Here is a 16,063-nt window from a genome sequence, read left to right as displayed (position 1 = left end):
TTGTTTGTATGTGTGAAAATATTTTTTCTGGGTTGTATTATGTGTTTTTACTTGGTTTTTGGAATTTTAGCCATAGAGAAAATTTTCATTTTCATGTAAAGTAGTTTTTTCTTCTTTTTTTCTCCTATCTTTGTATATAAATAGAAAGGTTTCACATTCTAGCATGTTGATTATAATTACTGGTGATTTTATTTTTGTAATTTTATTATTTTTTACCTTTAATTTTTGGTTTTTGGAGTAAAGTTAGGTAAGCATTTGTATTAGTGTGTTTCCACACTGCTAATAAAGACATACCTGAGACTGGGCAATTTACAAAAAAAAGAGGTTTAATGGACTTAAAGTTCCATGTGACTGGGGAGGTCTCACAATCATGGGAGGGGGCCTCACAATCATGGTGGAAGGCAAGGAGGAGCAAGTCACGTCTTACATGGATGGCAGCAGGCAAAGAGAAAGAGCTTGTGCAGAGAAACTCCCATTTTTAAAACGATCAGATCTCATGAGACTTATTCACTATCACGTGAACAGCACAGGAAAGACCCACCCCATGATTCAATTGCCTCCCGTTGGGTTCCTCCCACAAGTGGGAATTATGGAAGTTACAATTCAATTTGAGATTTGGGTGGGGACATAGCCAAACCGTATCATTCCACTCCTGTTCCCTCCCAAATCTTATGTCTTCACATTTCAAAACCAATCATGCCTTCCCAACAGTACCCCAAAGTCTTAAATCATTTCAGCATTAACTTGAAAGTCCATAGTCCAAAGTCTCATTTGAGACAAGGCAAGTCCTTTCCACTTATGAGCCAGTAAAATCAAAAGCAACTTAATTATTTCCTAGATAAAATAGGGGTAGAGGCATTGGATAAATACTCCCATTCCGAATGGGAGAAATTGACCAAAACGAAGGGGGTAAAGGCCCTATGCAAGTCTGAAATCCAGCGGTGCAGTCAAATCTTAAAGCTCCAAAATGCTCTCCTTTTACTCCATGTCTTACATCCAGGTCATGCTGATGCAAGAAGGGGGTTCCCATGGTCTTGGGCAGCTCTGCTTCTGTAGCTTTGCAGGGTACAGCCTCCCTCTCGATTGCTTTCACAGTCTGGCGTTGAGTGTCTGTGGCTTTTCCAGGTGCATGGTGCAAGCTATCGGTAGATATACCATTCTGGGGTTTGGAGGACTGTGACCTTCTTCTCACAGCTCTGCTAGGCAGTACCCCAGTAGGGACTCTGGGGGGCTCCAACCCCACATTTCGCTTCCTCACTGCCCAAGCAGAGGTTTTCCACCAGGACCCTGCCCCTGCAGCAAATTTCTGCCTGGGCATCCAGGCATTTCCATACATCCTCTGAAGTCTAGGTGGAGGTTCCCAAACCTCAGTTCTTGACTTCTGTGCATCTGCAGTGTCAACACCACATGAAAGCTGCCAAGGCATGGGGCCTGCACCCTCTGAAGCAATGGCTCATGCTGTACCTTTGTCCCTTTTAGCCATGGCTGGAGTGGCTGGAACGTAGGGTACCAAGTCCCTAGGCTGCACAGAGCAAGGGGGCCCTGGCCCTGGCCCATGAAAACATTTTTTCCTCATAGGCCTCCAGGCCTGTGATGGGAGGGGCTGCCATGAAGACCTCTGACATGCCCTGAAGACATTTTTGCCATTTTATTGGAGATTAACATTCAGCTGCTTGTTACTTATGCAAATTCCTGCAGCCAGCTTAAATTTCTCCGCAGAAAATGGGATTTTCTTTTCTATCACATTATCAGGCTGCAAATTTTCCAAACTATTATACTCTACTTCATTTATAAAATTGAATGCCTTTAACAGCACCCAAGTTACCTCTTGAATGCCTTGCTCCTTAGAAATTTCTTCTGCCAGATACTCTAAATAATCTCAAAGTTCTACAAATCTTTAGGGCAGGGGGAAAATGCCACCAGTCTCTTTGCTAAAACATAACAAGAGTTGCTTTTACTCCAGTTCCCAACAAGTTTCTCATCTCCATCTGAGATCACCTGAACCTGGGTTTCATTGTCCATGTCATTCTCAGCATTTTGGTCAAAGCCATTCAACAAGTCTCTGGGGAGTTCAAAACTTTCTCACATTTTTCTGTGTTCTTCTGAGCCCTCCAAACTGTTCCAACCTCTGCTGGTTACCCAGTTCCAAAGTTGCTTCCACATTTTTGGTTGTCTTTTCAGCAGCACCCTACTCTACTGGTACCAATTAATGGATTAGTTCATTTTCACACTGCTGATAAAGACATAGCTGAGACTGGGCAATTTACAAACAAAAGAGGTTTAATGGACTGACAGTTTCATGTGGCTGGGGAGGCCTCACAATCATGGTGGAGGGCAAGGAGGAGCAAGTCAAGTCTTACATGGATGGCAGCAGGAAAACAGCCAGCTTGTGGAGGGAAACTCGCATTTTTAAAACCATCAGATCTTATGAGACATATTCACTATCACGAGAGCAGCACGTGAAAGACCTGCCCCTGTGATTCAATTACCTCCCACTGGGTTCCTCCCATGACAAGTGGGAATTGTGGGAGGTACAATTCAAAATGAGATTTGGGTGGGGACACAGCCAAACCATACCAGCATTCTTATTTTATGAAATCATTTTTCTAAATAAAGAGCCAGTTGCCATAGTATTCATGGAGTACCACTTTTTTCTCCATTTATTTCCATTAAATTTCCATTTTCATTTGGGCCTGGTGTTTTGGCTTTACATTCTGTTCTGTTGACCTGTCTACATCTTCTCCACTGCAGAATTGTTTTAATTATTGTCACTTCATGATCTGACTTAATATTGGCAGGGCTAATCCTTCCTCATTATTCTTTATAATCAAAATTTCCTGGCTATTTTTGAATACTTATTTTTCCAGATAAAGCTCAGTATCTTTCCTTCAATTTTTTAGAAATTGCTATTCACATTTCAGTTAGGATCCCTTTGCACATATGGATTAGTTTTAAAAGCATTGACATCTCTCCAATTGCTATTCAAGATTATGGCTTATTTTTCTTTTTACTTCAATCTTGAATTTTTTGATATTAGTCCCGAACATTATCCAATTTTATTTTAACCTAAAAATTTTTTATCTCTTTTGTTTTTATTATAAATGGAGCCCTTTAAAAATATATTTTATATTGGTTATATTGTATATATCAAACACTATTTATTTTTTATATTTTTAAAGCACCAAGTGAATTCATTTCTCTTACTCATTTAGGTTATTAGATCTATTGACATATTAGAGGTATAATCTTAAAAATAATTTTTCTTCCTTTTATTTTTAGCCTTATTTCTGTATTTGTCTAAATTTGTTGGTAGTCCAGAAAAAGTATTAAAAATAGTGCAAATACAGGGTAACTTTGTTTTCATGTTAAGTCTCCAACAGGCAGAGTCTCTTTTAGTTCAGGTTGGTGGTTCCTGTGGTATTATATAATAACTCTCTCAACAGCATATAGTATATGTATATGTGTGTGTGTGTATTTGCAATTTTATGTTTTTGACTTTTGATTCCAGCCAATAGCAGCATCCACAATCTTGTTTCAATCACATCTCCTTCTCTACACTTAATAATGGGTGACCTAAATTAATCAGGCATCCACTACACTCTTTGTTTACTTTTCATGCGTCACACTGTCCAGCTTGACAGGATTTATTGAACCTCCCCTTAATGGACTCAGAGATTTTTAAGGATGGTGTTTATAGCCACATCTTTGATTTCATCCCTCCCAGAGGCTGAGTTTTAACTGGACTTTTATTTTTTAAAAGCATTCACCATTACATTAGAGATGAGAAAAACAATTGTATCTCCTAATCCCAGTGTTTTTACACTTGGTCTATTTCTTTTAATTACTACTGGCAACCTGGCCAATTATTTTGTGAGCGCATATATTTTTTAAAATAGTACCTTGTCAAATACTTCCAATAACAGTCAATTCATAATATATATTTACATTCTGTTTTCTCAGTTCTTTACCTCTAGCTATAAGTTCATTTGATATATTATTTTCCTTTGCAAGTTATTACAAGCAAGGCTTTTAATCAATTATTTCACCACAATTTTACATAAGACACCATTTTTTCAACCTTCAATAATTGTTTTTCATTGCTCACTACCTGTCCCAAAAGCCAATGACATATATACATTTTAATATTGTTGTTTTGGCAGCCTCCTATTTCTAATATTGCAACTGTACTAATTAACTTAGGCTAAGCTGCATTATAGTAACAAATGACCCAGTGGCTCAGAGGCCAACACAGGAGCCATTTATGTTTTATGTTACATGCCCATCCTGGATAGGCTTTGGCCCAACTTTATCTCTTCTTTGCTATCCATTGCTGTTAAACCGTATAAATAACTTGATTGAGTATAATGTGTTTGAGCCATACTTTTTTGTGTTCCGTATTTTGTACATACTGTTTCAATATTCCCCAACAGTTTTGCTGACAACTTGTTGCTGCTCGCTCTCTCCTTCTTTCTCTCTCTCTCACACTGATTTATGTTAACATGAATACTACACCTTTTTATTATACTTAAAAATCTTCCTTTGGCACATAAGAGTAGCTTTGTCCCGACCTTGTATTTTTTCTGTCCCAACATGAGTGGATGTTCCTAGTCTTCCTACTTCATCTGAGATCTGTTTGCCATCTCCAATAAAAGAAAGTTTGGATATTATGTCTTTTATAACCTATAGCCAGAGAATGGAAGTCATAGCTTGGACTTTGTTCAGCCTTAATAGGGAATCTCAGCTTACCTCTTTCTTCTATAGTTTTATTAAGCATTCATTACCCAGCTAAATTCCATCTTATTAATAGTATATCTTAGTCTAGCTCTGCCTTTAACTGGTTATCTCAATGTAGTGTTTTCTAAAGAGTCAATTCAGATTGTTTTCTTAACTCCAGTCCTCTTTCTCTCTCTCAGAACTCTGCCCACTCCTTCTGCTCCAAGCAAAAGGGAAATATATATATATATATAAAATATACATATATATAATTTGAAATTTTAATTTCAAATTTTAAATTATAAATATGTAATTTGAAATTTTATATATATATATAAAACCCTGTCATGAATGCTCTCAGGGAGGCAGAACCCCTGCTACACCCTGCTTCAGCTGTGTTCCTCAGTGTTGAGTGAGGAATTTTCAGAACCTGAAGAACACATTCCATCACACCATTGAGCTTAACCAAAAACAAGCAAACAAAAAACACATTCTGGATCTTTGATATAAAATTTCTGAATGACGCACAAAAACACACACACACACACTTTGAATATATATATTCAAAAGGTAGTTTGGGTTAGGTTCTTGTATTAGGAGTTCATATGGTAGGGGAAAGAATACCCAGTTTTCTTGTGTCACTTGGTCTTCCCCTAAAATTTATTTATTTATTTTTTTGTCCTCTGTTTGGGTAAATTGTTGAATTTGGGGAATAATTCGTTCTAGGGAGTTATAGGCTTTTATTGGGTCTTTTCTCTCCCTACCTATCTTTCTGTCTGTCTGTCTGTCTCTCTCTCTCTCTCTCTCTCACACACACACACACACACACGCACGCACGTGACAGAGGAAGCAATTATTCTTGAGAAAGACATTTAGTATAAGCTAAAAAGTATGATTCCTTTTAGACTGGAAACATAGTTATTCTTTGTATTTGTTAGGTGGGTGGCAAAGATCTATAACAAATAGACCAAATGCAGTAGTTTAAATGAGAAAGAAGTTTATTTTTCTCATATAATTGGTTGTCTACAAACTCATTCAGGGACTTGTGTTTTTCCCTCTTGTTGCTCTAGTCTCTCTGAGTGTTGCTGTCACTTATAAAGTCAAGGTTATATCACCAGTTACTGTATTATCTGCATTCTAGGATACTGGGAAGCTGAATCCTAAAATTAGAAGAGATCTGATTTATATAACAGAGGCCCCCCTTTTGCCAGTACACACACACATTTATATGTACACACGCACACATATGCACAGATACTCCACAGGTTCCGGAAATGATAATATCAATGTTTCTAAAGTGGAGGTGACAGCGGAGCTAAAAATGCAAACATGACTGAATGTCCATTTAAGAAGAGTTAAATCCCACTATCCCTTCCTCAACTCTGTGTAGCCAAGTGAATCTCTCCTCCACCGTAGCAGAAACACAAAAGTTTATTTTCTGGAGAAGAGAAAGCTGAGGGTCTCTAGCCTGGGGAGAAGAGGGAGAGTTGTACTAAAATTAAAACAATAGGAGTAGGCTGAGCATGGTGGCTCATGCCTGTAATCCTAGCACTTTGGGAGGCCGAGGCAGGTAGATCACCTGAGGTCAGGAGTTTGAGACCACCATGGCCAACATGGTGAAACCCTGTCTCTACTAAAAATACAAAAATTAGCCAGGCATGGTGGTGGGTACCTGTAATCCCAGCTACTCAGGAGGCTGAGGCAGGAGAATCACTTGAGCCTGGGGGGCAGAGGTTGCAGTGAGCCGCGATCACACCACTTCACTCCAGCCTGGGCGAAAGAGCGAAACTCCATCTCAAAAAACAAAACAAAACAAAAACAATGGGAATTGGTGATAGTTTACTCATGTGGCGACCTCCTTCTCCTCTTTCTCTACCTGGCCTCCAGAATGCGGTCAGCCAGTCCTATAAACTAGAGACATAGAAGATCCTTGTATGGGAAGTCTACTGACATCTAGAACAGCATCCAATGAAATGGCACAGCCAGACCACATTACAGTAAAGTTCAGAGTCATTGAACTCTACCCACAGAGAGATTCTCCTATCACCTTCCATATGAACTGACAATAAAGAATCACCAAATATCACAGGAACATTAAAGATCAACAAACAAAAAGTCTTGGAAGAAACTGATACAAGACAGGGAGAGGAAGACTTGAAAAAACCCTGTCATGAATGCTTTCAGGGAGGCAGAACCCCTGCTACACCCTGCTTCAGCTGTGTTCCTCGGTGTTGAGTGAGGAGTCTTCAGAACCTGAAGAACACATTCCATCACACCATTGAGCTTAACCAAAAACAAGCAAACAAAAAACACATTCTGGATCTTAGATTCTGGCAGTCCCTGAACAATCTACCCCTATCCCATTTCCAGGGTTTGCCATCCCCTTTCCTGCCTTTGTCTTCCTAAAGACCTTCCAGCACAATTGTGTGTCCACCCCTATGCTTACAGGTGGCTGAGAGGAGCCTGTTTATGTGACGTATGGATGGGGATGGAGCTTGGAAGTGTAGTCTGGGATGTCCACGTGTATGGGCATGAGTTCTCCATAGATGAAAAGGCCTATAGAGTACCTAGCATAATGGATGATTATAGACCACACCAGTGTATAATAGCATAATACTTCAAGACACTGGAAACAAGAGGAAGATCTGCAAGCTTCTTTGGGAAAAAACTGCACCAGTCCTACCATCCCTACCCTCCCACTCCAGGCTCCAAAAAACACACAAGAAACAAAAGGCTACATACAAATGATCAGGAATCAGACTTCACACGTCTTATTAGTGATATTGAACTCAAGAACTGAGTGAAGCAGAGCCTTCAAAAGTCTGATTTAAAAATTCTAAATTATCATCAAATATATAAATGAATAGAATAAGGACATTTTCAGAGATTTAAGGTATCAGAAAGTAATCTCCCATGTATTCCTTCTCAGGAAGCCATTGGATATTATATTCCCCTAAACAAGATAATGAACTCAGAAATAAAGAACATCAAATTCATACTGAAATGAGACAGGTCTAGGAGATATTTATTAAAGAAAAATTTTCAATGCAAATGAATACAATCAGAAGTGATTTTGACAGTTGGAAACATTTTGGAGTTCAATATAACAATAAGTTTATAGGAAACTAAACAATTAAAATGGCCATATTTGACTCCAGGAAAGATAAACATTTGGGCAAGAAAAGGCAAGTAATGAGAATATCTTTATAGCTCATCTGCAAGTCTTAACAAAATAAACCCTGACTACTGATTTAACCAAAGCTGTAATTGAGGGTTAAGGGGATTTGTGTCTGTTAGAAGTGGAGATGGGGAGGAGGTGTTGGATGCTATGAGAGATTAATCCTCTGCGTTCATGGTGGGAAGTCAGTAGATAATGAAGAAAATGGAAAATGTAGCTATAACCAATGGTTTGGTGATTTGAACTCAAAGAGATGTGGAACTTTGGAATAAAAAGAGTTGCCTTTGGAGGGTTCTATAAGCCTTGAATAAATATATCACTCTTTAAATCATATGAATCAATAACTTTTATAAAAATTATATCAGTCACAGATGATATAATCTTTAATATGTCTACCAGACAAGCTAGGAGTATAATTGATTGCTTGTGTGTAATCTTAATTTGTCTAGATAAAAGTGAATCTGACCCAAATTTTGCCATGAAAGTCATTGGTTCTTTATTTACTATGTCTCCACAATTAAGATTTTGAAGCTAAAGCAGTACCATCCAACATATCCCGCTGAACTAAGTACTAAACTTATATCTACTAAATAACAAGTTGTTATGACTTTTCTTCATCTTTTCTCTTTTGGAGAAAACTTACGGCCTTCATGTTCATAGACACATATGAACAGATACCGTCTATGAGTAATTAGTAAGATAAGCAATTTTTAAAAATTCCACAGAATCCTAGTCTGTTTAGACTTTATGCTTAGGGTCTTTCATTACTGAGCTGGATAGGACCTCAGAGGTTAACTGTTTCCTGAGTGTGTTGGGACTAGATCATTTCAATTAATTCATATGTCTTGCCCCTGTAAAAGCCTAAGACTTTTTCAGAATAGGTGGTAGCTAACTAAGGGTGGAGTCAGGATTGCTAGTGAGATTTTCTTAGCTCCAAAATACTTATCTTCTCTGATTATAAATGAAACCCTGAAAAGTAGGGATAATTTTTCATAGAGATGATTGAATGCTGATATGAAATTAACTGTTTGCAGATAGATTTGAAGTGGATTTTGACAAGGGTGAGGTTGAAGAATAGATGATGATATTGTTTAGGCTGGAATGGTTTTTCTTTGTAATTAATTTCAGTTTTATTTTCAGGGTGATCGTGGACTTCCTGGTTTTCCTGGGCTTCATGGCATGCCAGGATCAAAGGTTGAAGAAATCTGTTTCTTTTAAATATAGCAAAGCCATTTTTTAATTCAAATATAAAGTACTTTTATATTACAAATGTGTTATAAATAAATGTTCATATATAACTAGAGATAAAGTAAACAATGGGCTAAGATTAATATTAGTTTACACAAAACTTTACAAAATTCCCTTTAAAGTTTCCAGTTATAAATATATGATTTTATAGTATTTAAAAATTGATGTTATACTGTATACAAGTTTTCTTAAATATAGGCCTTAAACTATAAGCCTTGTTACAGCACTAAATGTTATTTTTAAAATTTTTCTTTATAAAGCCTGGAAATGAGGGCCTTTTAAAGCAAACTTTAAATTATTTTATTTCTATTTTGTTTTGCTTTTGGCATATTAAACTCTTTTGCTTATAATCTGTATTTTTTCTTTATAAGAAAAATATTCATATTTCTTAAATATTCACTATTTATATTTTGTCTTTTAGGGTGAAATGGGTGCCAAAGGAGACAAAGGATCACCTGGATTTTATGGCAAAAAGGGAAGTATAGATCACACAACAAAGTATTCATATTGAACTTTTAATGTAATGGAAACAGAAAACTTGAATTGCAGTTCTAACCCAGCATTAGAACAGTTAGCTCTGTTCACCCTTCTTAGGGGATTAATTCAGAACAATGAAAAAAGAAAAAAAAGAAAAAAAGAACTGGTGACTGCAGACTGCTATGTATGGTATCCTATAAGATTATGTTGTATTGTTGATCATTCTGAGCTTTTAAAAGATTTACAGGCCGGGCGCGGTGGCTCACGCCTGTAATCCCAGCACTTTGGGAGGCCGAGGCGGGTGGATGATGAAGTCAGGAGTTCGAGACCAGCCTGGCCAACATGGTAAAACCCTGTCTCTACTAAAAATACAAAAAGTAGCTGGGCGTGGTGGTGTGAGCCTGTAGTCCCAGCTGCTCGGGAGGCTAAGGCAGGAGAATCACTTGAACCTGGGAGGCGGAGGTTGCAGAGAGCCAAGATCACGCCACTGCACTCCAGCCTGGGTGACAGAGCAAGACTCCATCTCAAAAAAAAAAAAAAAAAAAAAATTTACAGATTTACAGTGAGAGATTCCTTAGGAAGCAGTAGCTGCTTAAAAAACGTGTCCACTGAAGGCCGGGCGCAGTGGCTCATGCCTGTAATCCCAGCACTTTGGGAGGCTGAGGTGGGCAGATCACGAGGTCAGGAGATCGAGACCATCCTGGCTAACACGGTGAAACCCCGTCTCTAGTAAAAATACAAAAACAAAATTAGCCAGGAGTGGTAGTGGGCGCCTGTAGTCCCAGCTACTCAGGAGGCTGAGGCAGGAGAATGGCGTGAACCCGGGAGGCGGAGCTTGCAGTGAGCGGAGATTGCACCACTGCACTCCAGCCTGGGCAACAGAGTGAGACTCCGTCTCAAAAATAAACAAACAAACAAACAAAAAACATGTCCACTGAAATTTGATGTTATGGGCCTTTCTAGTTCCTCACACTGAGGGAAGAATATTTAAAATACCCATTGCTTTTTAATTTTGCCAAGATGTTATTTCTATGTTTAGATGCTTGTAATGATAATTCTGCATCTATCAACATTTTTAATGTCTTGATATTGCATCCACTGGGTTGGTAAAATAGTGCTTTGCAGAGTCAACATGAGTTGTAGTTCCATGAGTTTTTACTACATAATGATGTTAACTTAGTAGCTTTTCTATTTAAGTTTTGGTTGGAACTTGAAAACATTATTGTAAAGATTGTGTTTTAAGTGTTTGTTTTTGATACAGGGTGCAAAAGGTGAAAAGGGGAATGCTGGCTTCCCTGGCCTCCCTGGACCTGCTGTGAGTTTGATAGAAAAAAGCTCTTAGTATTTTGCTTTAAATAAAATCTATCTTACAGTATCTGTCTTTAAAGAGAAAAAATTAGTGCAAAAATATATTAAAGCATATGTATTTATTTTTTAGGGAGAACCAGGAAGACATGGAAAGGATGGATTAATGGGTAGTCCTGGTTTCAAGGTATTTACAAAAAAAAAAAGGACAAGACAAAAAGATTTTTGTATCTTGTGAGGAAACATAAGAAAAATGTACCAATATTAAAATTTTTTAACATGTGGCATTGGGATAAAATTCATGAGCTAAAAGGTTTTTTACGTGTAATTTAAAAATGCTACTGAATTTCTTTTGACTTTATTGTGGACTCTTAGGTGTCAGAAGTGAATCATAGGATATTACAAGGTTGAGCTTCTTCAATAAGCCCTTCAGATTGGTTTGTTTGGCAGGTTAGAAGCAGAGGTTCTTTTCTGTGTCTCCCAAAGATTGAGGTTTCAGTGGGCTGGGAAACTGTCTTCTTAACCCTGGCTTCTTTATCAGTTGTGTGGTATGGGCATGAGAGCATTAGAGTAAGTGGGGAACTGCAAAGTGTCAATAATTCATTGTCTATGAAAAAACTCAAGGGCACATGCCCTTGGGGTGGTCCATTAGCACCATCATATTCTTAGAGTTAGGAGTTAGCTGATTTGGATACCTAAGGAGAAGATTTGTATAAGCCATCAAAGCTGAAGAGGCCCTTTGGTCAAGCATTGGACATAGGGATGTTATCTTGTTTTCTAACGGTCAGTTCTTTGAATCCCAAAGTTGCTCAGAAATTCAGTCCAAATTTTCTTGGTCTGTAGGTGATTTCCAAAGGAAAAATTATTCATTTATTTGCTTCAAGTGCTATGAAGGTTTTTCAAATATCCATGATTCTTCAAAGAGTATACTTTGAGGCAACACTTCCTAAGACAGTAGTAACCTGACTATAAAATATGGGAACCCATTTTAAAGTCCTTGGTTCCTTCTTGTTAATTATGCTTCAGTGGTTTCATATTTTCTCACTTATTTAATTGAACAGATTTTATTGATATTTATTAGAAACTAGACATATAGAGGAGAATAAAGCCATCATGGCTTCTACTCTTACACAGTTTATAATCTAGACTATGTGAGAGAACACAGACTTTATCTTTGCCTACAACCTAAGCATTCATTTTAATTAATATTTTGTCCTCTGTTAGCATAAATCCATATGCCCCAAGAAATGGGACTATTCTTTTTGGGAGGCAGGAGAGCTTAGAGAATAGAATGGAGTTGGATTTCCAGCTTGCAATGACTTTCTCTAACTAGCTGTATGTTCTCTGGCAAATATTTTGACAGTTTCTATTTCAAAAATAGAGTAAATGTTACCTATCTAGAATGGTATGAAAGGGACTTGAGTAAGACAAATCACCCAGCACAGTTCCTGGCAAAAAATAAATGTTAAATAAGGAATTAGTTCTTTTATTCATTTCCTGATTTGAACACAGCTTTAAGATTCCTTTTTAGTCTTAATCTGGGTAGTATGTGCATTCATGTACCTGCAAATGTAAACATCAGTTCACTGTTTTCTAGCAGCTATATTGCTATATAATTGAAATACCATAAAATTCACCCATTTAATGTGTAGAATTCAATAGTTTTTGTGTATTTACAGAGTTATGAAACTTCATTAGAGTCAATTTTTAGAACATTTTCATTATCCCATAAAGAAACACCATGCCCTACTAAAAATACAAAAAAATTAGCTGGGCGTGGTGGTGGACGCCTGTAGTCCCAGCTACTCAGGAGGCTGAGGCAGGAGAATGGCATGATCTGGACGCCTGTAGTCCCAGCTACTCAGGAGGCTGAGGCAGGAGAATGGCATGATCCCAGGAGGCGGAGCTTGCAGTGAGCCGAGATGGCGCCACTGCATGCCAGCCTGGGCAACACAGCCTGACTCCATCTCAAAGAAAAAAAAAGAAAAAAGAAACAACATGCCCATGTAGTGGTCACTCCCCATTTCTCAACAAGCTACTACCCGTACATTAAACCCTTGGCAACTATTACTCTGTTTTCTGTCTCTGCAGATTTGTGTATTCTGGACATTTCATATAAATGGAAACATGTAATATATGGCCTTTTGTTCTCTCAATTACCATGACATTTTTGTGGGTCATTCATGCTTTGGCTTGTATCGGTAGTACCTCATTCCTTTTTAATGCTAATAGTATTTTATTGTAGGCATATATCACTATGTTCAACATTTTGAGGTCAGTTCGCTCTTGATATTTGCCTTCCTTATAGGTTCATACCACCGTTCATATTTGACCTTGGTTATGTCTCCTATTTTCTCATTAGCATGGGTCTCCTAAAAACAATGAAGTTTTTCTGTATTGTCTGTTTGTAAATTTTTAATGGAAACATTCATGAATTGAAAAAAAAAGCTATTTACTTTTTTTGTTTAAATTACTTTATTTTTAACAACAGTTTTAGGTTTATAGCAAAATTGAATGGAAAGTGCAGCATATTCCCACACATCCCCTGCCACTTCCCAACCCTGTGCACAGGCTCTCCCATGATCAACATCTCCACCAGAGTAGTACATTTGTTACAATTGACACATCACTATTACCCAAGGTTCATAGTTTATGTTAGAGTTAATTCTTGGTATTGTACACTTGACAAATATATACATATGTGTATATATACATATACATATATATATACATATATATATATATATACACACATGACAAAAATAACCTTGTAGTATCATAGAGAATAGTTTCACTCCCTTAAAAATCCTGTGGGCTCTACCTTTTGATCCTTTCTTCTCTTCAACTACTCACAACCATTGATCTTTTTACTCTCTCCAGAGTTTTTCCTTTTTCAGGATATCATATAGTTGGAATGATACATTATGTAGCCTTTTCAGATTGGCTTCTTGCTCTTAAGAATATGCATTTAAAGTTCCCCCATGTCTTTTCATAGTTTGATGGCTACCCTCCCCAGCCTCTGTAACCATCCTTCTACCCTCTATGCCATGAGTTCAGTTATTTTGATTATTAGTTCCCACAAATACATGAGAACATGTGATGTTTGTCTTTCTGTTCCTGGCTTATTTCACTTAGCATAATGATCTCTAGTTTGATCCATGTTGTTGCAAATGACTGGATCTCATTGATTTTTATGGCTGAATAGTACTCCATTGTGTGTATGTGCCACATTTTCTTCATTCATCTGTTGATGGATACTTAGGTGACTTCCAAATCTTAGCCATTGTAAGTGCTGCCAGAAACACAGAAGTGCAGATATCCCTTTAATATGCTGATTTCCTTTCTTCTTTTGGGTACATACCCAGCAGTGGGATTGCTGGATCATATGGTAGCTCCATTTTTAGTTTTTTTTTTTTTTTTTAATTGAGACAGAGTTTCGCTCTTGTTGCCCAGGCTGGAGTGCAATGGCATGATCTCAGCTCACTGCAACCTCTGCCTCCTGGGTTCAAGCAATTCTCCTGCCTCAGCTTCCCAAGTAGCAGGGATTACGGGCAACTGCCATGATGCCCGGCTAATTTTTGTATTTTCAGTAGAGACATTTCGGCATGTTGGCAAGGCTGTTCTCGAATTCCTGACCTCAGGCGATCCACCCTCCTTGGCCTCCCAAAAGTTCTGGGATTACAGGCATGAGCCACTGCGCCTAACCCATTTTCAGGTTTTTTGAGGAATCTTCAAACTGTCCTTCACAGTGGTTGTACTAATTTACATTCCCACCAACAGTGTACAAGTGTTCCCTTTTCTCCACATCCTCACCAGCATTTGTTATTGTTTGCCTTTTGGATAAAAGCCATTTTAACTGGAGTAAGATGATATCTCATTTTAGTTTTGATTTGCATTTCTTTGATTATCAATGATGAACATCTTTTCATATGCCTGTTTGTCATTTGTATGTCTTCTTTTGAGTAATGTCTATTCAAATATTTTGCCCATCTTTTGATAAGATTATTGGATTTTTTTTCTACAGAGTCCTTTGAAATTTTTGTATTTGCTGGTTACTAATCTCTTGTCAGATGGGTAGTTCGCAAATATTTTCTTGAATTTCATGGACTATCTCTTCACTTTGTTGATTGTATACTTTTCTGTGCAGAAGCTTTTCAACATGATTTGTCCATGTTTACTTGGGTTACCTATGGTTGTAAGGTATTGCTCAAGAAATCTTTTCTGAGATCAATGTCCTGGAGATTTCCCCCAATGTTTTTCTGTAGTAGTTTCATAGTTTGAGGTCTTAGATTTAAGTCTTTAGTCAATTTTTATTTGATTTTTGTGTATGCCAGGAGATAGGGGTCTAGTTTCATTGTTCTGCATAGGAACATCCAGTGTTCCTAGCACCATTTCCTGAAGAAACTGTCTTTTCCCTAGTGTATGTTCTCGGAATCTTTGTCAAAAATGAGTTCACTGTAGGTATGTAGATTTGTTTCTGGGTTCTCTGTTCTGTTTCATTGGTCTTTGTATCTGTTTGTATGCCAGTACCATGTTGTTTTGGTTAATATAGGTCTGTACTATAATTTGATGTCGGGTAATGTAATTCCTCCACTTTTATTCCTTATGCTTAGGATAGCTTTGGCCATTCTGGGTCTTTGGTGATTCCATATAAATTATAGGATTGGTTTTTGTATGTTTCTGAAGAATGTCATTGGTATTTTGATAGGAAGTTCATTGAATCTGTAAATTCCTTTGGTAGTATGGACATTTAAACAATATTGATTCTTCAAACCCATGAACATGAAATATTTTTTTATTTTTTGGTGTCCTCTTCAATTTCTTTCATTAGTGTTTTATAACTTTCATTGTAGAGATCTTTCAATTCTTAGATATTTAATTTTATTTGTGACTATTGTAAATGGGATTGCTTTTTAAATTTCTTTTTCAGATTGTTCACCATTGGCATATAGAGATGCTACTGATTTTTGTATGTTGACTTTGTATCCTGCAACTTTACCAAATTTATCAGTTTAATAGTTTGTTGGTGGAGTCTTTAGGTTTTTCTAAATAAAAGATTATATCATCAGCAAACAAGGATAATTTTACTTCTCCCTTTCCAATTTGGATGCCCTTTATAACTTTCTCTTGTCTGATTTCTCT

At 37.3% G+C, this 16,063-nt stretch overlaps 1 protein-coding gene across 2 annotated transcripts in view; it reads left to right on the top strand.

Moving 5' to 3' along the window:
* Positions 1-16,063, top strand: part of COL21A1 (collagen type XXI alpha 1 chain) — a 194,812-nt gene that overhangs the window by 112,065 nt on the left and 66,684 nt on the right. For both annotated transcript variants that reach the window (XM_063605320.1, XM_055113684.2), the window contains 4 exons: positions 9,032-9,085; positions 9,561-9,616; positions 10,880-10,931; positions 11,055-11,108. In XM_063605320.1, coding sequence (XP_063461390.1) covers positions 9,032-9,085; positions 9,561-9,616; positions 10,880-10,931; positions 11,055-11,108 — 216 coding nt within the window. The remainder of the gene's footprint in view (positions 1-9,031; positions 9,086-9,560; positions 9,617-10,879; positions 10,932-11,054; positions 11,109-16,063) is intronic.

The sequence above is a fragment of the Pan paniscus genome, chromosome 5 (genome assembly GCF_029289425.2).
Source record: "Pan paniscus chromosome 5, NHGRI_mPanPan1-v2.0_pri, whole genome shotgun sequence".
Lineage (NCBI taxonomy): Eukaryota > Metazoa > Chordata > Mammalia > Primates > Hominidae > Pan > Pan paniscus.
Note: the sequence above shows the minus strand (reverse complement) of the source record. Positions and strands in the feature narration are given on the sequence as shown.